The sequence below is a fragment of the Onthophagus taurus genome, unplaced genomic scaffold, assembly GCF_036711975.1.
Source record: "Onthophagus taurus isolate NC unplaced genomic scaffold, IU_Otau_3.0 ScKx7SY_16, whole genome shotgun sequence".
NCBI classification, from domain to species: Eukaryota; Metazoa; Arthropoda; class Insecta; order Coleoptera; family Scarabaeidae; genus Onthophagus; species Onthophagus taurus.
The window spans coordinates 1,341,348-1,367,953 of record NW_027248941.1 but is presented as its reverse complement, the minus strand read 5'-3'; the positions used below and the strand labels follow the sequence as shown (position 1 = coordinate 1,367,953).

The window sequence follows — 26,606 nt, the reverse complement described above, 5'->3', positions numbered from 1 at the left end:
ATTTTGACAGTTGACGTTTTTAGTATTTGAGGTTAACTTTTTTATTTTTCAAGATAACCCCGTCAAGTTTGGGTTCATTTAAAAGTATTCTTAATTTTAAATCTGAGATTAAAATCTAAAATGTTTTCGCGTTTAAAAAAGTTAAGCACTTTTATTCTAACTGTCAATACCCTCATTATTATATTTGTTTTCGGTCGGTAATATAGTATAATAATTAAACCAAATGTATTAAAAAACGGATATTTGTATTAAAAAAAATAAAATAATTATTATTTTTAATTAAGTTTTTTGAATTCTCTTATCTCAGCGTTCTTTTTACAAAAATAATTTTACGAATTCAGGCTCAAAAAGGAAACTTTAAATTACAGATTTCTATTCTGCCAATAATGACAGTTGTCAAACGGAACGAAAAAAAAATGTTGTTTACATCAAGAAAAGATTTAAGTCGGTCGAAAATAACCGATAGATTCTCAATTAAAATGAAAGTAATTTTGATTATTCAACTGACTCGTAAGTTATCTTGAATTATTAACACGAAAATTAACAAGAAAATTTCCACTTATCTGATAAATAACTTTTAGGTTATGTTGTAGCTCAATTCCATCGAAGATCTTTATTGGATTGGATTGGAAGGTCCCTCTTAGGAATGGAAAATGGATCTTTTGAATCGGAGAACTAATTTAAGGTTAGGAAACTACTTTTAGATTTTTATCAAAATTCAACTGTGCTCTTACCCTTCCTAAATTAAACTGTTTTGGTTCAACTTTTTCCTTCCCTTATATACCCTCTTCCCCTTCCCCAGAAAATTTTCTTCCTTCTATTTTTAACCCTCGCCTCTGATTGGTTGATGGGTTTCGCGCCATTTCTTCCCTTAAAATAAATTCAAATCTTCGTAGAGTCCGAGAGCGCCATCTAGCGGATTTCGTTCGAAGTGCTCAAAATTCCAAATCTTATTTCGTTCATATCTTCCTTAATTTTTCACTAATTTGGATGAAACTTCGTATTTGATGCATAAATCATTCTATTTCAGCGGTCCATTGGAGGTTTCAAGATTCTCCAACCACAAAAGAAGTTTGAATTTTAGAAATTAAAACCAATTTTCAAGGTTAAAATCGCTCAAAATCTTCTGGGATGTAATGAATTAGATGTAACTGAGGCTGATTTTCCCGTTTTGGATGGTTTAGAAAGGATATTAATCGTTTTGAGAGAATTATGAGCAATTAAAAATTAACTGTCAACTGGATTGAGGTTATGTTTATGATTTAGGTAAAACTTGTCTCGGAAGCTTTATTAATTACAATAATTAAGGTATGTCTTAACGATCAAATGTTCTAACACTTCGCACAGTACTCGTCACTTATCATTTTTAATAAATCTCCATAACAACACTTTTTGACACAATAATTTCAAAATAAATATTCGGAAGTTGCCAAAATTATCGCCGCGAACAAAATTTTTAGTTTAAAACTTAATTAAAATAGCTTTCACACATCAAAATGTAATTATTAAAAGCGTTTCGATGCTATGGGTTAATATTATTAAAAAAAATTTGTATTTTTAGGGTTATGAGAAAGAAGCAGCAAAAACCAAGAAACACCCGTCCAAAAATCGATTATCCCCCGTTAACAACAAAGAAATGGATCCCGCCGGATAAAAGGAAAAAGAAAAAACGAGAACCAGCTTATAAAAAACCAAGCACAATCAACGTCAAATTAGAACGATCAAGCCTAAAGAAAGTTTGGCACGGATTCGAATACATCGAATCAAAAAAGATTTATTTAATGGTGGGACATTGGAGTCAATTCTACAAGAAATACGGTTTCAAAACGTGCGGGTTCCAAGGAGCCGCGAATTGCATCGTAGCCTGCGCTTTCGCCCAAATGTTCGACATCATAAAATGGACCCCTTACACTTTAGACAAGATTTTAGACGTTGGGGATAAACTCCACGAAGATAGCATAATCCTTTTAGGTTTAGAGCGAAATAAAACTCATTTACGCCTCGACGAGGTGTACCACACCTATTTCGTCGACCGATTTCGAATCACAATGTCAACGAAAGGAAAAATGATCTGCTCGAGGATGTTACCCGACCCTTTAGAACCGGGGATTCACTTCATCGATTTAGCGACCGAATTCATGAAAGACAACAACTTCACCGTCGTCCAATTACAACCGAACCGATTCTTCGCCGTTTGGTTAATAGGAAATGGGTATTTCGTTTTCGATCCGTGCGAACACGACCAATTAGCCGACCAATCTTTAGTTCCCATAGGAAGGGGATTCTGCGTTTTAATCCGAGCGAAAAATTTAGAAACGATTCGTAATTTCATCTTGGACAGTGTTAAAAGCAGCGAGATTAACCCGAATTTCCGGATGACCGCGACGGATATTTCGAGGAAATTCGAGATTAACACCGCTTTCCCCGAATGCTTAGACGACGCGAATTTGGAGTTAAGGGCGCTTTCGGATGCTGATAAACAAAAAATCGAAGAATTACAAATCGAAAAAATGAAAGCGAAAGGAGCAGCACTCCTTTTACCCCCGCCTCCAGACCCAAACGACCGCATGATCGAAATCGACGAGGAACCACCCCCCGCGGAAGAAGAAGAAGATGAAGCTGACGATGGTCAAGCGGCGAAACCGGTCGCAATAGGAGAGGGGGAAGAAATGGGAGAAGAAGAAGAACCCCCCGAAAAACTCGTTATGGTCCACGTAAAACCCCCGATTGAGAAAGCCCACGCGGCGAGTTTAACTTATTTCCGCGAATTAATCCCCGAATTAGCCGGGATTCTTCGCGGAACAATGCACCAAGCCGATCCCAAATTCATGAAATGCGCCGGAAAACAAAGCATAACAATGGCGGTTTCGGCCGTTTCAATGTTGCGAATTTTTAGCTCGAAATATTGGACCTCGACGGTTTTGGACGAAATCCTCCGGAATGGGAATCAAATGTACCGGGAATCCATGAAGACGTTCCCCGGAGAACCCGTCTTAAAAATAACCACGCTTTGCGAAACGATTAAAATCGAAGAAAAAGTGTTCGCCCCGAAAATCGCGTTGTTTCGTGCCGTGGGGAAATTGGGATCCGATTCTGAGGAAATTTTAGATCTTTTGAGGGCGCTTAAAGAATTGTTTTTGGAGGAGGATGTTTGTATCGTTTTGGGCCCCTTAACTTTAGCGATTTGGCGCACTAAAGGACATTATTATATGTTTGATCCGAACGAACGCGACGCGAGGGGGTTAACTATCATTCGAACGATGCAAGTTGGGTCGAAAATTGAAATTTTGCAAGTTGATGCGGGGGCGGCGTGTTTAACTTGGTTCACGAATCTCAAAGATTTAGTTGATTTGTATATGAGGAACGTCGATCGCGAGAGGCGGAGGGAACAATTCGTGCTTTGTAAAATCCAAGTCGATGATTATGTTAAGTTACCCGATAAATATTACGGATACAAGCCTTTATCGTTGACTAAGTGGATAGTGAGAGGGACTTTTTCGCAAAACAACAAAAAGTTCGATGATAATATCAGAAACACCCAAGCCACGGCGATTTGCGCGTACGCTATAGCGATGCAGAAAGAGAAGCACGTCAAGTTGTGGACGTCGGAGGATTTGGATAAATGCCTCGAGGTCGGAAGCGCTTATTACCAGGAAACGATCGACACCTTAACGGCGAAGAACAAATTTATCAGCCGGCTTTTAATGATTGATGAGCTTAACCTCAAATTTAACAACGACAAGAAAGAATATGTTTTTGAGTACACAACTTGTTTAATCAACGGGTGTCTCTTTAACGATGATGGTAATGAAGTTTCAAATCTAAAAAAGGTAACTATATGTTGTGGTGATTCTGCGTTCATGACTCATCATTAAGTTTCTTGCTTGTATGACCTCAGTTTGAGTCCAATATGTCTTCGCTGGTTAAAAAAAATGAAGCCGAGGTCGCTTGCGGCCGAGGCAAAAGCTTTTTCATGACTTATCATTAAGTTTCTTGCTTGTATGACTTCTTTTGTGTCTGAAATGTTTTCGCCGGTTGAAAAAATCAAGCCGAGGTCGCTTGCGGCCGAGGCAAAAGCTCATTCGTAACTTATTATTAAGTTTCTTACTTGTATGACCTGAGTTTGAGTCCAATATGACCTCGCTGGTTACAAAAAATGAAGCCGAGGTCGCTTGCGGCCGAGGCAAAAGCTTTTTCATGACTTTTCATTAAGTTTTTTGCTTGTATGACTTCTTTTGTGTCTGAAATGTTTTCGCTGGTTAAAAAAACGAAGCCGAGGTCGCTTGCGGCCGAGGCAAAAGCTCATTCATGACTCATCATTAAGTTTCTTACTTGTATGACCTCAATTTGAGTCTAATATGTTTTCGCTGGTTAAAAAACGAAGCCGAGGTCGCTTGCGGCCGAGGCAAAAGCTCATTCATGACTTATCATTAAGTTTCTTACTTGTATGACCTCAATTTGAGTCTAATATGTTTTCGCAGGTTAAAAAAATGAAGCCGAGGTCGCTTGCGGCCGAGGCAAAAGCTTTTTCATGACTTTATCATTAAGTTTCTTGCTTGTATGACCTTTTTTTGAGTCTGAAATGTTTTCGCCGGTTGAAAAAATTAAGCCGAGGTCGCTTGCGACCGAGGGAAATGCTTGTTCATGACTTATCATTAAGTTTCTTACTTGTATGACCTCAGTTTGAGTCTAATATGTCTTTGTTGGTTAAAAAAAATGAAGCCGAGGTCGCTTGCGGCCGAGCCAAAACTTATTGACGACTTATCATTAAGTTTCTTCCATGTATGACCTTTTTTGAGTCTGAAATGTTTTCGCCGGTTGAAAAAATCAAGCCGAGGTCGCTTGCGGCCTAGGCAAAAGTTCATTCGTGATTTATCATTAAGTTTTTTACTTGCATGACCTCAGTTTGAATCCAACATGTCTTCGCTGGTTAAAAAAGAATGAAGCCGAGGTCGCTTGCGGCCGAGGCAAAAGCTTATTCATGACTTATCATTAAGTTTCTTGCTTGTATGACTTTTTTTTGTATCTGAAATGTTTTCGCCGCTTGAAAAAATCACGCCAAGGTCGCTTGCGGCCGAGGCAAAAGCTCGTTCATGACTTATCATTAAGTTTCTTGCTTGTATGACTTCTTTTGAGTCTGAAATGTCTTCGCTGGTTAAAAAAAATGAAGCCGATGTCGCTTGCGGCCAAGGCGAAAGCTTGTTCATGACTTATCATTAAGTTTCTTGCTTTTATGACATCTTTTGAGTCTGAAATGTCTTCGCTGGTTAAAAAAATGAAGCCGAGGTCGCTTGCGGCCGAGGCTAAAGCTGATTCATGACTTATCATTAAGTTTCTTACTTGTATGACCTCAGTTTGAGTCCAATATGTCATCGCTGGTTAAAAAGAATGAAGACGAGGTCGCTTGCGGCCGAGGCAAAAGCTCATTCATGACTTATCATTAAGTTTCTTACTTGCATGACCTCAGTTTGAGTCTAATATGACCTCGCTGGTTACAAAAAATGAAGCCGAGGTCGCTTGCGGCCGAGGCAAAAGCTTTTTCATGACTTATCATTAAGTTTCTTACATGTATGACCTCAGTTTGAGTCCAATATGTCTTCGCTGGTTAAAAAAAATGAAGCTGAGGTCGCTTGCGGCCGAGGCAAAAGCTTTTTCATGACTTATCATTAAGTTTCTTGCTTGTATGACCTTTTTTTGAGTCTGAAATGTTTTCGCCGGTTAAAAAAATCAAGCCGAGGTCGCTTGCGACCGAGGGAAATGCTTGTTCATGACTTATCATTAAATTTCTTAATTGTATGACCTCAGTTTGAGTCTAATATGTCTTTGTTGGTTAAAAAAAATGAAGCCGAGGTCGCTTGCGGCCGAGGCAAAAGCTTATTCACGACTTATCATTAAGTTTCTTGCATGTATGACCTTTTTTGAGTCTGAAATGTTTTCGTTGGTTGAAAAAATCAAGCCGAGGTCGCTTGCGGCCGAGGCAAAAGTTCATTCGTGATTTATCATTAAGTTTCTTATTTGCATGACCTCAGTTTGAGTCCAATATGTCTTCGCTGGTTAAAAAGAATGAAGCCGAGGTTGCTTGCGGCCGAGGCAAAAGCTTATTCATGACTTATCATTAAGTTTCTTGCTTGTATGACTTTTTTTTGTGTCTGAAATGTTTTCGCCGGTTGAAAAAATCAAGCCGAGGTCGCTTGCGTCCGAGGCAAAAGCTCATTCGTAACTTATTATTAAGTTTCTTACTTGTATGACCTGAGTTTGAGTCCAATATGACCTCGCTGGTTACAAAAAATGAAGCCGAGGTCGCTTGCGGCCGAGGCAAAAGCTAATTCATGACTTATCATTAAGTTTCTTACTTGTATGACTTCAGTTTAAGTCCAATATGTCTTCGCTGGTTAAAAAAAATGAAGCAGAGGTCGCTTGCGGCCGAGGCAAAAGTTTTTTCATGACTTATCATTAAGTTTCTTGCTTGTATGACCTCAGTTTGAGTCTAATATGACCTCGCTGGTTAAAAAAAATGAAGCCGATGTCGCTTACGGCCGAGGCAAAAGCTTTTCCATGACTTATCATTATGTTTCTTGCTTGTATGACTTCTTCTGAGTCTGAAATGTCTCCGCTGGTTAAAAAAATGAAGCCGAGGTCGCTTGCGGCCGAGGCAAAAGCTCATTGATGACTTATCATTAAGTTTCTTGTTTGTATGACCTTTTTTGAGTCTGAAATGTTTTCGCCGGTTGAAAAAATCAAGCCGAGGTCGCTTGCGGCCGAGGCAAAAGCTTGTTCATAGCTTATCATTAAGTTTCTTGCTTGTATGACCTCAGTTTGGGTCTAATATGTTTTCGCAGGTTAAAAATATGAAGCGGAGGTCGCTTGCGACCGAGGACAAAGCTCGTTCATGACTTTCATTAAGTTTCTTGCTTGTATGACCTCAGTTTGAGTCTAATATGTCTTCGGCAATTAAAGAGATAAAGCCGAGGCTGTAGTTGAATTCGGATTTATTTTTACATTTCTTATTTGTGTGTTCTTTGCTTGGGTCTGAAATGTTTTTGCTGGTTGAAAAAATGAAGCCGAGGTTGCTTGCGGTCGAGGCAAAAGCTCGTTCATAACTTATCATTAAGTTTCTTGCTTGTATGGCCTCAGTTTGAGTCTAAAGGTGGCTACACACATAACTGCAAACTTGACAAGGATACATGATTAATCTTTTTGAACAAAAATGGAAAATTTCCCTTCGCCACCACACGATACAAGTATGTTTGAACAAGCACCAGTTTGCGGTTTTCACTGACTGCTTTTTGCCTTGTCCATAAGAGGAAAATGCCGAAGAAGAGACGTGATATATGGTGTAAAGAGTGGTTATTGAAAAGAAAAACCTACTCCCATATTAATTTACTGAGTGAATTGAAGATACATCCACGCGACTGGCATAATTACCAAAGAAATGAAGCCGAGGTCGTTTGCGGCCGAGGCAGTAGTTCAATTAGGATTTATTTTTACATTTCTTATTTGTATGTTCTTTGGCATGGCCTCAGTTTGAGTCTAATATGTCTTCGACAATTAAAAAGATGAAGCCGAGATCGCTTGCGGCCGAGGCAGTAGTTCAATTAGGATTTATTTTTACATTTCTTATTTGTATGATCTTTGCTTGGGTCTGAAATACTTTTACTGGTTGAAAAAATGAAGCCGAGGTTGCTTGCGGTCGAGGCAAAAGCTCGTTCATGACTTATCATTAACTTTCTTAGTTGTATGACCTCAGTTTGAGTCTAATACACTGTTGAAAATAATTCACGAGCACACCCTGTATAATTTGAATGCGTGTGTCTAGCGCAATGAAATTTGGTATGGAAGTAGTACTAAAGTAGCGTAACTTATCCTCACATGGAGAGCGGCGCAACTCCGCTCGCGTCTTCGCCGTTTGCAGCACCTTGACCACAACTTTTTTGTTTAAATTTCTTATTTGGTCTAATTTGTCGAAATTTGTCCTAAATGTTCAACACTATTAGTTGTTATTTAAGATGTAAACAAGAACTTAAAGGTAGTTTTAAAGAATTACGTCCCATACAGGCTGTTCAGAGAGTCTCAGAAACTTCAGAACGACACTTCGAACTTTTGAAAACATGCATATTCGGGATCAATGCTATATAGAGTGTTAACAAAGGTTATTTCCCTAAAAAAAATTTAATTATGTCATAACTGCTTACATTTTCCAATTGATGCTAAAAGTTTTAAAATTATTTTCGTTTTCAAGTTATTCGCTTTATTTCAAGTTCATTGATGAAAACAAATTGTAACTGCAGCAGTAAAGCAACTCTCAAAGCATTACTCAAGATTCGTCAGTCGGTAATAATTGTTTAAAATGATAAATAATTACAGTCTATTACAGTTTTAGTGAGCAAACTGAAATGCTTTTAATATTGGGAGAGTGTTTATGCAATGCTAACGCAGTATCTAGTTTTTTGGCAATAATTTTAGTCTTGTATCAGCAGTACCAAGACTTGTGCTAGCTGTATCTTATTTTATGGAAGTTGTATCTAGTTTTCCATTAGCAATATCTACTCTTTTGCAATAAGAATTTAATTTTCGTCATAGGCAGATATCTATTAATTTTTTTTAAGTCGTCGTGAGGAAATCAGCGTGTTTTCTTCTATTATCAGTATCTAAACTTGTATTAGTATTATTATTTCTCATGTAAGCAGTCTTCTATTAGCAATATATAATCTTTTGCAGCTGTGTCTAGACTTCCATCAGCAAGCTTGAGTCTTCTAACAGCAGTGTCTAGTTTTTTGTCAATAATTCTAGTCTTGTATCAGTACTACCAAGGCTTCTGCTAGCATTATCTCATCTTCTGGAAGCTGTACCTAGTTTTCCATCAGCAATGCCAGGATGTTAACCATGTTATTACCCATCTTGTATCCTCCTAGTTTATATAATCTGAAACTTGATTAATCAGCTAAGAATTATCTTTGCCCATAATAATTTAAAATAAATTTTTGTAGGGTGTCATCGATTTCTTCGAAGAAGGATGTTGCGGGATCGTATCAACGAGAGGATTAGCAGTAACCATATTCTGTTTAGAAGGTTATTATTATTATTTCGACCCCCACACCAGAAACGACCAAGGATTACCCTGCTTCTACGGAACATCAATGATAATAAGAACAACAAGCTCAATCGAACTATGCGATCTAATCCTAGCGAATCTCCCCGCCGACACAAACGACATGTTCAACATCACAAAAGTCGACGTCCAAATCCTACAAGGAGAAGGAACCCCTTCGCCACCTCTCAACCATTACATCGGCTTAGACGCAAACCGCGCTATCTTAAGATCGCGCTACAGCGAAATAGACCCGCGTTACGGGCTCAACGCTGGAAAACAAAGTGTTTGTATGAGTTTCTACGCCATAGCGATGTCGTATGTGATCCCAACGGTTTTATGGTCCGTCGATATACTCAACGAAGTCTTAGAGTTGGGCGACGCCCTTTATTTCGAGACGATGGAGAAAAATATCGGTGATGAATTAAAAGCGATTGAGCCGGCCGAAAACGACGCGTCCGCCCCTCAACAACCCGCCGTTGAAATTAAAATCGAAGAGCCTAAAAGCGAAGGCAAGAAAAAGGGGAAAAAAGGTAAAGAAGAGGATTCCCCGAAAGTTGCAACACCCCCGCCGGAGGTCGCATCGAAAACCGAGGAACCCCCCGAAGACGATGCGAACAAAATAACGACGGATAATGTTATTAAAAATTTTAAAATCGGCGTCAATAAATTTGATGTTGATTACAAAGATGTTAAAGAGGGAACTTACGCCGATTTGGAGGCAACGCTAAAAGAGATATTTTGCCCACCCACAGATGATAACCCGGCTAAAACCCATTCGATTCTAAAACCTCCAGCCCCCACAGAAGGGGAACCACCTCCACCGGCCGAAGACGAAGAAGACCGCAAAATACATCTAATCGAATCCAAACATATGACGTGCGTCTTCTGGACGGAAGATGACCTTTTTTATTGTTTCGATTCGAAACCACGCGACGAAAACGGCCAGATTTATGGGAAATACGAATGGCCCAAGAAAAAACCGCATCAACACCACCGACGTGGCGGTTGGAAAAAATCGATGACTTCCGATGTTGGTAATGTTAATTTTTCATTAATTTAATCCTAATAAATAAGATAATATTAATTAAATTATAAATTGATAAACATAACCCCAAAAATTTTGACAACAAAATTTTTTTTCAAATTCAATGATAATCCCCTCAAAAAAGACTCTTCCTAAGCATAATTATGCAGATTAGGTGTTATAAATTGATTTAAATCCCATATTTAATCGATTTTGATTCATTTATATCAAAAAAATCCGATACAACATAACCTAAAAAAGTTTCGTTTTAGAATTTAACCATACTAAAAGAAATTTAACGTTGTTATTACTTACATGTGTCATTATTACGTTTATTAACTTAACTCAATTAGTTAAGTGAGTAATTAAGAGTTATTTCATGAAAATAACTCATTTTCTCGAACGCAAACGATTAGTTGAGGTTATGTTTTGTTGTTTATTTTTGGGTTGGTACTGGATTAAAACACGAATTAATTTAAATTAAATTATAATTAAACAATAAACTGAAATATATCGGAACAAATTTAATTAATTAATGATTTGATTCATGTTATTTAATTATTATTTTAATTATAATTAAATAATTAGAGAAAATTATTAGTAATTAAGTATTGCCAACCCAAAAAAAAATGTGGTTAAAATAACTACGTGACGTTTCTCTAATTTGTATCAATTTTATTATTTATTCATTATTAATTATTACCCAAGTTTATATTATCAACGTATGGTTAAACACTGTCTCGTTTATTTTAACAACGCTTTAATTAAGTAAGAGTTGGATTATTTGTGCCTAAAATGTTGTAGTACTTTCAAGGATTAAGTATAAAATCGCTATTACATCGAGAAATTAACGATTTTTCTTCTTGGACGAATCAGACCCGATCGAAAGATACCTCTTAACATGTTCATTTTGATTTATCTTCGACGTTATTCGCGATTTTAACGAATTTAAAGCGAATATTATTGCGGGTACATAACCTTAATTAATTTTTCTGTCACAATTTCTAATTTCGATTATTTGTAATAATATATATTTCTTTGAGTGTGAATTAACGATTTTGTTGGATATTAACGCTTTTAAACAATTAATTTTAATTAAAAAGTTATAAAAAAATTAAACTTCTTACCCGCATCAAAAGATGGCGCCACAAACGGTATCGTAATGAAGTTGGAGTTCTAACCTAAAAATTATAAACAATATTTTTTTTATTGGATTAATGTAAAATGCACGAAGATAAATGCAGCGTTTGTTTAAAAAGTGTATCAAAAATCGTTGCGGTTGAAGAATTTGGTTTAGATAACATTAAATTTATCGAAAAATTGGTTGATTTAATCCCGGAGATTGTAAGTTTTTTTCTAAAACGATTTAAATGATTAACATAACGTTTTAATTAGTTATAGAGTTGGAATAGCACTCATTATTTATGCTTAAAATGTTGTGGTACCCTCAATGAGTCCTACGAGTTTAAAAAGCTTTGTTTAAAATCGCTAAAAAATAACGAATTAAGTGACTTAGAATCATCAAAAATTAATCAGGAGGGGATCGTTGAAGACAACTAATTAATTTGTTATCATTGCGAGGGTGTTTTTACGTCGAAATTAATTTTAACGATCAAAAACACAACACTTGTAAAATAACTTAACCTCAATTCATTTTTCTGTCATAATTTTTAATTTCGATTATTTGTAACAATAAACAATATTCTTTTGGGTGCGAATTCAACGAAATTAATGATTTTGTTGAATATAAACGTTTTTAAACAATTAATTTTAATTAAATCGTTTTAAATAAACAAACTTCTTACCTGCATCAAAAGATGGCGCCACAAACTGTATCGTAATGAAGTTGGAGTTCTAACCTAAAAATTATAAACAATATTTTTTTTATTGGATTAATGTAAAATGCACGAAGATAAATGCAGCGTTTGTTTAAAAAGTGTATCAAAAATCGTTGCGGTTGAAGAATTTGGTTTAGATAACATTAAATATATCGAAAAATTGGTTGATTTAATCCCGGAGATTGTAAGTTTTCTTCCAAAACGATTTTAATGATTAACATAACGTTTTAATTGGTTATAGAGTTGGAATAGCACTCATTATTTATGCTTAAAATGTTGTGGTACCCTCAATGAGTCCTACGAGTTTAAAAAGCTTTGTTTAAAATTGCTAGAAAATAACGAATTAAGTGACTTAGAATCATCAAAAATTAATCAGGGGGGGATCGTTGAAGACAACTAATTAATTTGTTATCATTGCGAGGGTGTTTTCACGTCGAAATTAATTTTAACGATCAAAAACACAACACTTGTAAAATAACTTAACCTCAATTAATTTTTCTGTCACAATCTTTAATTTCGATTATTTGTAACAATAAACAATATTCTTTTGGGTGCGAATTCAACGAAATTAATGATTTTGTTGAATATAAACGTTTTTAAACAATTAATTTTAATTAAATCGTTTTAAATAAAAAATTAAACTTCTTACCCGCATCAAAAGATGGCGCCACAAACTGTATCGTAATGAAGTTGGAATTGTAACCTAAAAATTATAAACAATATTTTTTTTATTGAATTAATGTAAAATGCACGAATAATTATTATTATTATTATTATAAATGCAGCGTTTGCTTAAAAAGTGTATCAAAAATCGTTGCGGTTGAAGAATTTGGTTTAGATAACATTAAATATATCGAAAAATTGGTTGATTTAATCCTGGAGATTGTAAGTTTTTTTCTAAAACGATTTAAATGATTAACATTTTTCAGTCACAATTGTTAATTTCGATTATTTGTAATAATAAATATAATAACGAAATTAATGATTTTGTTGCATTTTAACGCTTTTAAACAATTAATTTTAATGAAAAAGTTATAAATAAATAGATAGAAATTAAACTTAGCATTAAAAGATGGCGCCACAAACTGTTTGATATGAAGTTGGAATTTTAACATAAAAATTATAAATAATGTTTAACCTCAAACAAAACGATTTAAAAACGTTTTAATTGATTGTAGATTAAGAAATTTGCCATAATATTATATAAAGGTGTTATGTACATCTGTTTTATGTTTCTAGGATTGGTTTAAATTTGAGTTTGAGGTTATGTTTAAAAAATCCCTTCTACTTTTAAGAGAATGTGTAAGTAATAACTACAAAATTAATTATATTTTAGGTAATGTTACTTCAGACACGGCCGCTACAATATCAGAACCGAAAAACGATGCAGATGTTGATGCAGATGAAGGTCAAGAATATGGGTTAGAACTTTACATGGGTGAGGAATACGTCGAAGAAGAGGAAGTATTTTCGGAAGAATTAGAACGTCACAGTTCGCATTATTGGCACGAAAAAGAGAAGCGGGGAAAAGGTTACGTGATGAGATTCATTTACCCAGAAGATTTGGTTAAGCAAATAACCGGGAATACGCCCCCTTTAGAAACCGAATTACCGTATAAATTAACAACTCTGCATTATTTAAACGTCGTCGATAGCAAAGACGTTTTCGAAGATGAATACGGCACGATAAGCAACTTTAAAAACGTGGGCCAATGGAACCAATTCCTCGAATTCGACAAAAACAAATGGATTTTGAGGGGGACCATAACGGAGGATTGCGAAATTTTCCCCGAGATTAATCGCGGCAAACAAACGACCGCGCTTTGCATTTTAGCGTTAAGTTTCCAAACGCTTTACACTTTGCCGATTTTTAAAATACAAACTGTCGATGACATCGCTGTTTATGGGGACCGTTTGCACACTTTTTCTTTAAACGTTGTTACTAAAATTCGTCGGGAAGAAAAAGACGGGAATTACCCCGACGATGAATTATTAACGATCGTACTTCACGACATGACGAACAAACTAAATTTAGCCAAAGAATTTTGTATCTCCGGTGATATGATCCAATACACTTTGGAGTTATCGACGATTTCGGGCGATATCAAAGCGGAGGACCAAGAAGATTTACTCGACGTTAATCGGGGATTAAATAAATTCTTTTCAACGCAACGAACGGGGCTGTTGGAGTCGAAAGAGTTGTTGGTGGCGATTTGGAGGCAAGGAACTGCGTATTACATGTACGATTCGCATTCGAGGGGGCCAAGCGGGCGGAAAATAATCAACGGGGTTTCTTGCATCACGAGATTCCTCAATCTCGAAGATTTGGGGAACTTATTTTTGGAGAATTTATCCTCCGAAGGCGATAACCGCTTTTTTATTCACACCGTGGAATTAAACGCGATGAAATGCCCGCGGGACGAAGTGAGAAAAGTCCCCGTTAAAGTCCAAGCCCCTAAAATTGCGACCCCCTTCGAGGAGATTTCGCCGGGAAAATCGATCGTACGAGGTGGTATTAGCCAACAAGATCCCGTGTTTAAGCGGCAAGCAAATTCGCAGTGTGCAGCAGTCGCTTTTGTGGCTCTCGCGATGACTTTAGTGCATAACCCCGCGTTTTGGACCAAACCAATCATCGACGAAATCGTGAGAATCGGAGATGCGCTTTATGGTGTAGCCTTGGATAACTTGGGGTACTCATTTAACCCATGGGAGCAAGCCTTAACCGTCGAATTCGTCCCTAAAGACTTCAAAATAGGCGAATTAAAAGCGAGTTGCGAAATCCGCGAAAACGAACAAATCGGAGTCGTCGATGCTTTACACACAAAAGTCCAAAATCTACGAGTAGGAATCGAAAAATTCTTCCAAGAAAACACCCACGGGGTTATCACAACACCCCCATTATCCGTGGCTATTTGGGAGGAAGAAGAACCCCATCGCATGATTTACATGTTTGACCCAAACCCGCGGGGGATTTCCGGGATGCCGATGATGGCCGAAGAAGACCGAGACACTTTTTGTAGGGGAACAGCTTGCGTGGTCACTTTCGACGATTACAAAATGGTAGCGGATCATTTTTCCGCGTTAATTTCCCCCAACACCGACGTCGAATTCAGAATCACCCCGATCGAGATTTGCGTCGGAAAAATGAAAACGAAAGGGAAAAAGAAAAAGAAAGACAAAGAGGAGGTTCCGCTCGCGATTTTAGGGCGAGGATACGGAAAGGAATTTAGCAAAGCGTGCGAGAAAAAGAAAATCCAAGAGATGATTAAACAACTCCGCGAGCAAGAGAAATTAAAAAGGATCGCAAAATCCGGTCGAAAATCGTTTTATATGCTCCCCGGAAACGAAATGGGATTAATCCGAGGATCGAGGAGTCAAAATTCGAAATTTTATTGCTTATTATCCCGAGGGAACCAAGATATCCCGAATTGTTTAAGCGCTTACGTCATGGAACGCCTCCTTCCCTTTAATAATTGGACCGATGAAGTCATCAATATGACTTTGGACATCGGAGATCAACTTTATAAAGATTCCTTTGTCGTGTATCACCCAATGTCGAAAAAATTAAATTTGGATTGTGTTATACGCGAAATTGTTATTAAAGATGTTCGGGTGAGTTTGGCGATTGGGAAGCCGGTTCTTTTCAATCAATTCACCCCGATTTGTGTTGAGAAAGCGTTGGAAATGTTTTTCCGTCAGAAAATGTTTTGTATGTTGAGGATGAATTGTGATGTGATCGCGTTGTTTTGTAAGGACGATATTTACTATATGTTTGATCCGCACGATTTGACGCTCGAAGTGAAGCGGGTCGAGGATAGGGGGGAGGCGATGTTGGTTAAGTTTAATAGTTTGAGGAAAATGTCCGAGGTGATTGTTGATAATTATAAGGTGCCGGAGGACGAGGAGATGATTTTTAGTTTGATTTTGGTTACGATTAAAGCGATGCAGAAAATGCCGAGGAGGAAACCTAAGGAGTTGTGTGATTAAAATAATGTTGTTTCTTTGATTATTTTTATAATAAAAGTGGTGTGGAACTACTTATTTATATATACTCATCAACATCGTCCGTATATTATTATAAATAATAATATTATTAACATATTTGACGTGATGAGTTCATTTTAAGACTTTTCCCAACAGATGGCGCTACCTCATATATGTCTCCTAAATCATTTTGGATTAAAATAAAACTAAAACTAGAAATTTTGAGGTTAACTCTAAAATTTCTAGTTTTAGTTTTATTTCTTATTACATTGGCAGAAAAGTGTACGAAAATGTTGTGAATAGAATAATTTTCTGTTTCAAAGTGGCGCCATCTCTTAGATGACATTTAGTGTTTTCTGTACGCAACTTAAAATTTATTAATTTTGCTTCAAAAAAAGTCTTAATCAGCAAAGAAATAACCACAAAACGTTTGTTATACCCCTTATTCTTTAACTTTATCGTTTAAAAGTGTCACGAAAAAGGAATTTAAACGTATTCATGGATAATAAGTTGGTTGGGACATAACCTTACTCTTTTTTGATGAAGAAAACGTCGATTATGTTTAAGAAAGATATCCAACATCAAAAGTAAGTCTAAAACCTCTTAATTAAGTAAATAATTAAAATCAAAAACAATTATTAATGATTTTAAAATTAAATAATTCTAATTGTTACGTTTTAAAGTGGCGCCATCTCTTAGATGACATTTAATGTTGTTGCATGTTTTCTGCCTATAACTTAAAATTTAATTTTGCTTCAAAAATTGTCTTAATCGGCAAAGAAATAACCCCAAAACGTTTGTTATAACCCTTATTCTTTAACTTTATGTTTTAAAAGTGTCATCAAAGAGTAATTTAAGTTGTTTTGTAGATAATAAGTTGGTTGGAACATAACCTCACTCTTTTTTGATGAAGAAAACATCGATTACGTTTAAGAAAGATATCCAACATCAAAAGTAAGTCTAAAACCTCTCAATTAAGTAAATAATTAAAATCAAAAACAATTATTAATGATTTTAAAATTAAATAATTCTAATTGATACGGTTTTAAAGTGGCGCCATCTCTTAGATGACATTTAGTGTTGTTGCATGTTTTCTGCCTATAACTTAAAATTTAATTTTGCTTCAAAAATTGTCTTAATCGGCAAAGAAATAACCCCAAAACGTTTGTTATAACCCTTATTCTTTAACTTTATGTTTTAAAAGTGTCATCAAAGAGTAATTTAAGGTGTTTTGTAGATAATAAGTCAAGGTCTATAGAACATAAGGTTACCCAATACCGATTCTCCTCCTCTGAGAGGCAAGGTGGGTCAGTGACGTAGCTGGTTCTATGAACAACACAACACCACCTATACTGTGGTACAGTCTATATAAAATATTTAAACCTCGCATCGTGTTGTCACGTATAGGCACATGTATAGGCTATCTTTTATTCTGACTGTATCGAACCAGTGACGTCAATTTGCGGGGTAATAATCGATACTACAGAGGCATAGGGAATGAGGTAACCTTATGTTCTATAAACCTTGATAATAAGTTGGTTGGAACATAACCTCACTCTTTTTTGATGAAGAAAACATCGATTACGTTTAAGAAAGATATCCAACATCAAAAGTAAGTCTAAAACCTCTCAATTAAGTAAATAATTAAAATCAAAAACAATTATTAATGATTTTAAAATTAAATAATTCTAATTGTTACGTTTTAAAGTGGCGCCATCTCTTAGATGACATTTAGTGTTGTTGCATGTTTTCTGCCTATAACTTAAAATTTAATTTTGTTTCAACAATGTCTTAATCAGCAAAGAAATAACCACAAAACGATTGTTATAGCCCTTATTCTTTAACTTTATCGTTTAAAAGTGTCACGAAAAAGTAATTTCATGGATAATAAGTTGGTTGGGACATAACCTTACTCTTTTTTGATGAAGAAATCGTCGATTACGTTTAAGAAAGATATCCAACATCAAAAGTAAGTCTAAACCCTCTCAATTAAGTAAATAATTAAAATCAAAAACAATTTTTAATGATTTTAAAATGAAATAATTCTAATTGTTACGTTTTAAAGTGGCGCCATCTCTTAGATGACATTTAGTGTTGTTGCATGTTTTCTGCCTACAACTTAAAATTTAATTTAGCTTCAAAAATTGTCTTAATCAGCAAAGAAATAACCACAAAACGTTTGTTATACCCCTTATTCTTTAACTTTATCGTTTAAAAATGTCACGAAAAAGTAATTTAAACGTTTTCATAGATAATAAGTTAGTTGGGACATAACCTTACTCTTTTTTGATGAAGAAAACGTCGATTACGTTTAAGAAAGATATCCAACATCAAAAGTAAGTCTAAAACCTCTCAATTAAGTAGATAATTAAAATCAAAAATAATTTTTAATGATTTTAAAATTAAATAATTCTAATTGTTACGGTTTTAAAGTGGCGCCATCTCTTAGATGACATCACTTTAGTGTTGTTGCATGTTTTCTGCCTAAACAAAACGATTGTTATACCCCTTATTCTTTAATTTTATCGTTTAAAAGTGTCACCAAAGAGTAATTTAAGTTGTTTTGTAGATAATAAGTAGGTTGGAACATAACCTCACTCTTTTTTGATGAAGAAAACGTCGATTATGTTTAAGAAAGATATCCAACATCAAAAGTAATATTTATAAATTTCACTAGATGGCGCTACTTACTACGCGTCTTTTTCAAGTAACATTTTTTGACGTTTCATTAAAAAAAAATTTATTTAACTCTTTTTGTGTTAGAAATAAAACTAAAAATAGAAATTTTGAGGTATTATCATCATAACCCGAAAATTTCTAATTTTAGTTTTATTTCTTATTACTTCGGTAGAAAAATCTCCGAAGATTTTGTAACTAAAATATTTTTCTTTTTTAAGTTTTCAACATGTCGTTACCATGGTGATGTATCAATAAGCACCGACATCTTTAAAAAATCACTTGTTGCATCAAAAGAACGTTTTATAATAATTATATTAAACAATTTTCGCATTAAATGAAGCTGAAAGATCCGTTTTTAAGACAGAGTAAGTACATACAATTTTTATAGGGAATTAGTTGTTTTTGTGTTGAAAAAATTATGTTGTGCGTTTTTCTCAACCTAACCTAACTTATATTTAAAGTCAAAGACGCGTTAAGCGCCCTTCACACGATCGACATATTGTCAATATGACCAATAAATATTGCCTCAGACTATCAATATTTATTGATAATCTACTTAGTTTTGCGTTGACAGTTAAAGATGCCATGTCATGTTTGAATGTTAATAGCACTTCCGTGCATTAAAGTATACCTGTATGAATTCTATGTTACGCGATATAATCCTACTAACGTAGGATTGTCAATATCTCCCTCAAACTGTCAATATATCAAATATTTTCGTTTTCGTCAAACCATCCAATCAAGATTGACAATATGTCAATCTTTCTACTATAATATTGTCAATACTTAGATATTGACAGTATATATTGATCGTGTGAAGGGCGCTTTAGAAATAAAACTAAAACCAGCGCTTCCAACTTCAGAGTTTTTAATACTTATGATGCTTTATTGCAGTAATGACCAGGTTTATATCAATGTTTATTAACTCTAGCGCCTCGGCCGCAAACGACCTCGGCGTTTTGAATATTTATTGTTGCGTTAACCAGGTTCAGGATCAGAAAATTCAAATTATTTTTCAATTTAGATTAACTTCATGAACCATCTTCATATGCTGCTTAATATAACTTTTATCAATGAACCCTTTTCCACAAGTTAAACACTGAAACGGTTTCTCCCCGGTATGCGATCGAATATGTTTCTGCAACTTATTATTAGCGTAATAACTTTTCGGACAAATATGACAAAAATGTTTCTTAACTCTCTCCGGCAACTTAACCTCCCCAATCCCATGCGCCTTCGCCAAATGCACATCCAAACTCCTTTGATACTTATATTCCAACCCGCACTCCGAACACTTAAACAACCGAATATTCGAATGCGACTCAATATGTCTCTGCAACACCGATTTGCTCACACACTTTCGATCGCAAATGTGACAACCGAAATTTTTTTCGCCCGTATGCGTTTTCGTGTGCGAATCCAAGTTCGTTTTTAACGGAAACTTCTTGTTGCATATGTTGCAAACGTATTTCCACTTTTCTTTATCGAAGTGAACGCAAATTCGGTGTTTATGCAAATCGGAGGAATTATTAAAAGCTTTCGGACACTCGGAACATTTATAATCGCGTTTATTCGCGTGGATTTTTTCGTGGTGGGACAAATCACTTTTCGTTATGAAGCTTTTCCCGCAATACAAACACATATGAGGACGCTCCCCGCTATGATACATTTTATGAGCACTCAAATAAACTTGGCTTGCAAATTTTTGACCACAAACATCACAATCGAATAATTTCTCATTCACGTGGACGTTTTTAATGTGCCGATTTAATAAATATTTCGTTAAAAAGACGTTTTTACACATTGTACAAGTGTATGATGACTTTGATTTCGATTTTTTTTGCTTGTTTTTACACCCCAAATAATGAATCTTCATTAATTTACTTGTTGGGAAGATTTTTAAGCATTTTGGGCACTTTTTAGTCTCCCCAATGTTGTGGGTGTCATCTAAATGTTGTTGTAATGATATTTGATCGCTAAATTTACCCCCACAGATTTTGCAAGTCTTGGTTATGTTGTGTTTTTGATCAATATGTTCAGTTAAAAGTAATTTTGAGGTGAAGACACCCTCACAATGATAACAAATTAATTCATTGTCTTCAATTATCTCCTCCTGGTTAATTTTTGATGATTCTGAGTCACTTAATTCGTTATTTTCTAGTGATTTTAAACAAAGCTTTTTAAACTCGTAGGACTCATTGAGGGTACCACAACATTTTAAGCACAAATAATGAGTGCTATTCCAACTCTATAACCAATTAAAACGTTATGTTAATCATTTAAATCGTTTTGGAAGAAAACTTACAATCTCCGGGATTAAATCAACCAATTTTTCGATATATTTAATGTTATCTAAACCAAATTCTTCAACCGCGACGATTTTTGATGCACTTTTTAAGCAAACGCTGCATTTATCTTCGTGCATTTTACATTAATTCAATAAAAAAAAATATTGTTTCTAATTTTTAGGTTAAAACTCCAACTTCATTACGATATAGTTTGTGGCGCCATCTTTTAATGCGGGTAAGAAGTTTATTTATTTAAAACGATTTAATTAAAATTAATTGTTGAAAAACGTTTATATTCAACAAAATCGTTAATTTCGTTGAATTCGCACCCAAAAGAATATTGTTTATTGTTATAAATAATCGAAATTAAAAATTGTGACAGAAAAATTAATTGAGGTTAAGTTATTTTACAAGTGTTGTGTTTTTGATCGTTAAAATTAATTTCGACGTGAAAACACCCTCGCAATGATAACAAATTAATTAGTTGTCTTCAACGATCCCCCTCCTGATTAATTTTTGATGATTCTAAGTCACTTAATTCGTTATTTTCTAGCGATTTTAAACAAAGCTTTTTAAACTCGTAGGACTCATTGAGGGTACCACAACATTTTAAGCACAAATAATGAGTGCTATTCCAACTCTATAACCAATTAAAACGTTATGTTAATCATTTAAATCGTTTTGGAAGAAAACTTACAATCTCCGGGATTAAATCAACCAATTTTTCAATATATTTAATGTTATCTAAACCAAATTCTTCAACCGCAACGATTTTTGGTGCACTTTTTAAGCAAACGCTGCATTTATCTTCGAGCATTTTACATTAATTCAATAAAAAAATATTGTTTATAATTTTTAGGTTAGAACTCCAACTTCATTATGATACAGTTTGTGGCGCCATCTTTTAACGCGGGTAAGAAGTTTGTTTATTTAAAACGATTTAATTAAAATTAATTGTTTAAAAACGTTTATATTCAACAAAATCGTTAATTTCGTTGAATTCGCACCCAAAAGAATATTGTTTATTGTTATAAATAATCGAAATTAAAAATTGTGACAGAAAAATTAATTGAGGTTAAGTTATTTTACAAGTGTTGTGTTTTTGATCGTTAAAATTAATTTCGACGTGAAAACACCCTCGCAATGATAACAAATTAATTAGTTGTCTTCAACGATCCCCTCCTGATTAATTTTTGATGATTCTAAGTCACTTAATTCGTTATTTTCTAGCGATTTTAAACAAAGCTTTTTAAACTCGTAGGACTCATTGAGGGTACCACAACATTTTAAGCACAAATAATGAGTGCTATTCCAACTCTATAACCAATTAAAACGTTATGTTAATCATTTAAATCGTTTTGGAAGAAAACTTACAATCTCCGGGATTAAATCAACCAATTTTTCGATATATTTAATGTTATCTAAACCAAATTCTTCAACCGCAACGATTTTTGATGCACTTTTTAAGCAAACGCTGCATTTATCTTCGTGCATTTTACATTAATTCAATAAAAAAAAATATTGTTTATAATTTTTAGGTTAGAACTCCAACTTCATTACGATACAGTTTGTGGCGCCATCTTTTAATGCGGGTAAGAAGTTTATTTATTTAAAACGATTTAATTCAAATTAATTGTTTAAAAACGTTTATACTCAACAAAATCATTAATTTCGTTGAATTCGCACCCAAAAGAATATTGTTTATTGTTACAAATAATCGAAATTAAAAATTATGACTGTAAAAATTAATTGAGGTTATGTACCCACTTTAAATTCGTTAAATGTCGAAAATAAATCAAAAGGAATATCTTAAGAAGTATCTTTCGATCGGGTGTAATTCGTCCAAGAGGAAAAAGCACAAAAAGGGAGCCCCGGAAACTCAAAGCAGGTTAATTTGAGATCTAACCTCATTTTTTTGTGTCAAATTAATTTTAATGGTTATTCATAATTATTTATTTATGATATAGACGTAAACCTTTTTAACCTAGCCGTTGAAGAAGATATGCGGAGCTAATTAAATTAATTATTGTAATAAAAAAAACATTGTTTATAATTTTTAGGAAATAATTCCAACTTCATTGTGATACAGTTTGTGGCGCCATCTTTTAATACGAGGGCGAAGTTTGATTTTTATTTATTTATTTATAACTTTTTAATTAAAATTAATTGTTTAAAAGCGTTAACATTGAACAAAATTAATGATTTTGTTGATTTTACACTCAAAAGGATATTTATTATTACAAATAACCGAAATTAAAAGTTAAATAAATTGAAATTGTGTACTCACTTTAAATTCGTTAAAATTGTCGGTAATGTCGAAAATAAATCAAAAGGAATATCTTAAGAAATATCTTTCGATCGGGTCTAATTCGTCCAAGAAGAAAAAGCACAAAAAGAGAGCCCCGGAAACTCAAAGCAGGTTAATTTGAAATCTAACCTCATTTTTTTATGTCAAATTAATTTTAATGCTTATACATAATTATTTATTTATGATATAGACGTAAACCTTTTTAACCTAGCCGTTGAAGAAGATATGCGGAGCTAATTAAATTAATTAATCTAATAAAAAAAACATTGTTTATAATTTTTAGGAAATAATTCCAACTTCATTGTGATACAGTTCGTGGCGCCATCTTTTAATGCGAAGACGAAGTTTAATTTTTATTTATTTATTTATAACTTTTTAATTAAAATTAATTGATTAAAAGCGTTAACATTGAACAAAATTAATGATTTTGTTGAATTTGCACTCAATAGGATATTTATTATTACAAATAACCGAAATTACAAGTTATGATAGAAAAATAAATTGAGGTTATGTGCCCACAATAACGTACGTTATAAATTCGTTAAAATCGTGCATAATGTCGAAGATAAATCAAAAGGAATATCTTAAGAAGTATCTTTCGATCGGGTCTAAATCGTCCAAGAAGAAAAAGCACAAAAAGAGAGCCCCGGAAACTCAAAGCAGGTTAATTTGAAATCTAACCTTACTATTTTATGTCAAATTAATTTTAATCTTATTCATAATAATTTATTTATTCATTTCTGCTTTAATATAGAGTTAAAATCATCGATGATGATATAGATGTAAACCTTTTTAACCAAGCTGTTGAAGAAGATATGAGTGGGGCTAACGAAGATGCCCCACAAATCGTAGGAGTCATCGATGAGCGCCCCCCTGAGTTACGAATCGACGATTACCGTAAAAGTGATAAATGGAAACCCTTAGGGGCTATAATTGAGATAAAAGAGGAAGAAAAAAGCGAAAACGAGCAAGAAAATAACGATCAAAGCCCAATTAGACGTAAACGCAATGATAGTGACCAAGATTTATCCCCCGTAAGAATTAATGATGATTCAAGCCCCCCGAGACGAAATCGCAACCGAGATTTATCCCCAAAACGTTCTCGATCAAGATGGGATCGTAACGAAAAGACTTTGGATGGAAAAAAATCGGGGTTGCAATCCGCCAAAGAAGTTACAAAAGAATTAGAAGACTTAAAACGAAGTGAAGAAGAAAAATTTGGAAAAATATCGAAGGAAGTTTCTGGGGCAACTGCAAAAACTGTTTTTAGAGACCGAAAAACGGGTAAAGTTCGAAATTTCGAAGAAGAAGCCACTGAAAAACGAAAAAAACAAGAAAAAGAAGACGAAAGGAACGAAAAGTACACAAGATGGGGTCGGGGGTTAAAACAGGTCGAAGATTATCAAAAAAAAGTTAATGAGGATTTACACGAAATGAGTAAACCGTTGGCTCGATACGCCGATGATGAGGATTTGGAGAGATATTTAAAGGAGCAAGAACGCGCTGGGGATCCCATGTTGGAATATTTGAGGAAGAAACGAAGAAAGGATGATGGTGGAGGTAATAAAGCGAGTAAACCGCTTTTTGAAGGGGAATTTATGCCAAATCGGTATGGAATTCGTCCGGGGCATCGCTGGGATGGGGTCGATCGTTCAAACGGGTATGAAAAGAAATGGATCGGGAGAGTTAACGCGGAATCTGCGCAACAAGAAGAGATTTATAAGTGGAGTACAGAAGATATGTAACGATTAAATAATTAATTAATTATAATACTTTGGAGTAGTTTAAATTTTAACATAATATTTTTTAAAAGTCTCATGATGGGACATAACCTCACTCTTTTTTGATGAAGAAAACGTCGATTACGTTTAAGAAAGATATTCAACATCAAAAGTAAGTCTAAAATCTTTCAATTAAGTAATCAAAAACAATTTTGAATGATTTTAAAATTAAATAATTCTAATTGTTACGGTCTTAAAGTGGCGCCATCTCTTAGATGACATTTAATGTTGTTGTATGTTTTCTATACTCAATTTAAAGTTATTAATTTTGCTTCAAAAAATGTCTTAATCAGCAAAGAAATAACCACAAAACGTTTGTTATACCCTTTATTCTGTTACTTTATCGTTTAAAAGTGTCACAAAGAGTAATTTAAGGATTTTGGAGGATGGGACATAACTTCACTCTTTTTTTGATGAAGAAAACATTGATTACGTTTAAGAAAGATATCCAACATCAAAAGTAAGTCTAAAACCTCTCAATTAAGTAAATAATTAGAATCAAAAATAATTTTTAATGATTTAAAAATTAAATAATTCTAATTGACACGGTTTCGAAGTGGCGCCATCTCTTAGATGACATTTAATGTTGTTTGTTTTCTATACGCAATTTAAAGTTATTAATTTTGCTTTAAAAAATGTCTTAATCAGCAAAGGAATAACCACAAACATTTGTTATACCCTTTATTCTTTTACTTGATCGTTTAAAAGTGCCACAAAAAGTAATTTAAGTGTTTTCGAAGATAAAAAGTTGGATGGGACATAACCTCACTCTTTTTTTGATGAAGAAAACATTAATTACGTTTAAGAAAGATATCCAACATCAAAAGTAAGTCTAAAACCTCTCAATTAAGTAAATAATTAGAATCAAAAATAATTTTTAATGATTTTAAAATTAAATAATTCTAATTGATACGGTTTCGAAGTGGCGCCATCTCTTAGATAACATTTAATGTTGTATGTTTTCTATACGCAATTTAAAGTTATTAATTTTGCTTCAAAAATTGTCTTAATCAGCAAAGAAATAACCACAAAACGTTTGTTATACCTTTTATTCTTTTACTTCATCGTTTAGAAGTGTCACAAAAAGTAATTTAAGTGTTTTCGAAGATAAAAAGTTGGATGGGACATAACCTCAATCTTTTTTGATGAAAAAAACATCGATTAAGTTTAAGAAAGATATTCAACATCAAAAGTAAGTCTAAAACTTCTTAATTAAGTAAATAATTATAATCAAATACCATTCTGAATGATTTTAAAATTAAATAATTCTAATTGTTACGTTTTAAAGTGGCGCCATCTCTTAGATGACATTTAGTGTTGTTGCATGTTTTCTGCCTATAACTTAAAATTTAATTTTGCTTCAAAAATGTCTTAATCAGCAAAGAAACAACTACAAAACGATTGTTATACCCCTTATTCTTTAACTTTATCGTTTAAAAGTGTCACGAAAAAGTAATTTACACGTTTTCATGGATAAAAATATGTTAAAACCTTCGAAAACGCGTTTTATTACTTGATATTGTTTTCCTAAACATTATTTATTCATAATTAGCTTTAATAATAATCGGGAATATTAATTATTTATATTTACATTCAATTGATCAACTCCCATC

At 34.0% G+C, this 26,606-nt stretch overlaps 3 protein-coding genes and 2 long non-coding RNA genes across 9 annotated transcripts in view; 2 read left to right on the top strand and 3 right to left on the bottom strand.

The window, feature by feature from the left end:
- Window positions 1–10,569, bottom strand: part of LOC111416054 (uncharacterized) — a 42,392-nt gene extending 31,823 nt beyond the window's left edge. The window contains exons 1-2 of the long non-coding RNA XR_011642253.1: window positions 10,431–10,569; window positions 735–10,367 (exon numbers count right to left, since the gene is read on the bottom strand). This is a non-coding gene — a long non-coding RNA (uncharacterized lncRNA). The remainder of the gene's footprint in view (window positions 1–734; window positions 10,368–10,430) is intronic.
- On the top strand, window positions 1,178–15,990 carry LOC111416015 (uncharacterized). 3 transcript variants are annotated; one of them, XM_071201079.1, is made up of 4 exons: window positions 1,178–1,266; window positions 1,562–3,830; window positions 8,988–10,125; window positions 13,290–15,990. In XM_071201079.1, exons 2-4 carry the CDS (start codon window positions 1,566–1,568, stop codon window positions 15,938–15,940), a joined length of 6,054 nt encoding a protein of 2,017 aa, XP_071057180.1. In that variant the 5' UTR covers window positions 1,178–1,266; window positions 1,562–1,565; the 3' UTR covers window positions 15,941–15,990. The 3 variants fall into 3 exon arrangements, with proteins under 3 accessions (XP_071057180.1, XP_071057179.1, XP_022903715.2); XM_071201078.1 differs by having other exon boundaries at window positions 1,217–1,308; XM_023047947.2 differs by lacking the exon at window positions 1,178–1,266 and adding an exon at window positions 1,402–1,498.
- Window positions 11,245–12,828, bottom strand: LOC139432486 (uncharacterized). Its single transcript, XR_011642259.1, has 3 exons — window positions 12,603–12,828; window positions 11,921–11,974; window positions 11,245–11,296 (listed from the first exon to the last, which is right to left on the bottom strand). It is a non-coding gene; the product is annotated as an uncharacterized lncRNA (long non-coding RNA).
- Window positions 15,991–17,164: 1,174 nt separating the features above from the next.
- Window positions 17,165–24,987, top strand: LOC111416100 (BUD13 homolog). Of its 3 annotated transcripts, none has more exons than XM_071201092.1 (4): window positions 17,165–18,273; window positions 18,835–18,981; window positions 21,764–21,817; window positions 23,967–24,987. In XM_071201092.1, the coding sequence occupies exon 4, from the start codon at window positions 24,028–24,030 to the stop codon at window positions 24,955–24,957; it is 930 nt and encodes a 309-aa protein (XP_071057193.1). In that variant the 5' UTR covers window positions 17,165–18,273; window positions 18,835–18,981; window positions 21,764–21,817; window positions 23,967–24,027; the 3' UTR covers window positions 24,958–24,987. The 3 variants fall into 3 exon arrangements, with proteins under 3 accessions (XP_071057193.1, XP_071057192.1, XP_022903821.2); XM_071201091.1 differs by lacking the exon at window positions 17,165–18,273 and adding an exon at window positions 21,086–21,139 and having other exon boundaries at window positions 18,906–18,981; XM_023048053.2 differs by lacking the exons at window positions 17,165–18,273; window positions 18,835–18,981; window positions 21,764–21,817 and adding an exon at window positions 23,525–23,875.
- Window positions 19,468–22,066, bottom strand: LOC111416091 (zinc finger protein 558-like). Its single transcript, XM_071201090.1, has 3 exons — window positions 21,602–22,066; window positions 20,922–21,544; window positions 19,468–20,864 (listed from the first exon to the last, which is right to left on the bottom strand). The coding sequence occupies exons 2-3, from the start codon at window positions 21,039–21,041 to the stop codon at window positions 19,632–19,634; spliced, it is 1,353 nt and encodes a 450-aa protein (XP_071057191.1). The 5' UTR covers window positions 21,042–21,544; window positions 21,602–22,066; the 3' UTR covers window positions 19,468–19,631.
- Window positions 24,988–26,606: the final 1,619 nt, after the last annotated feature.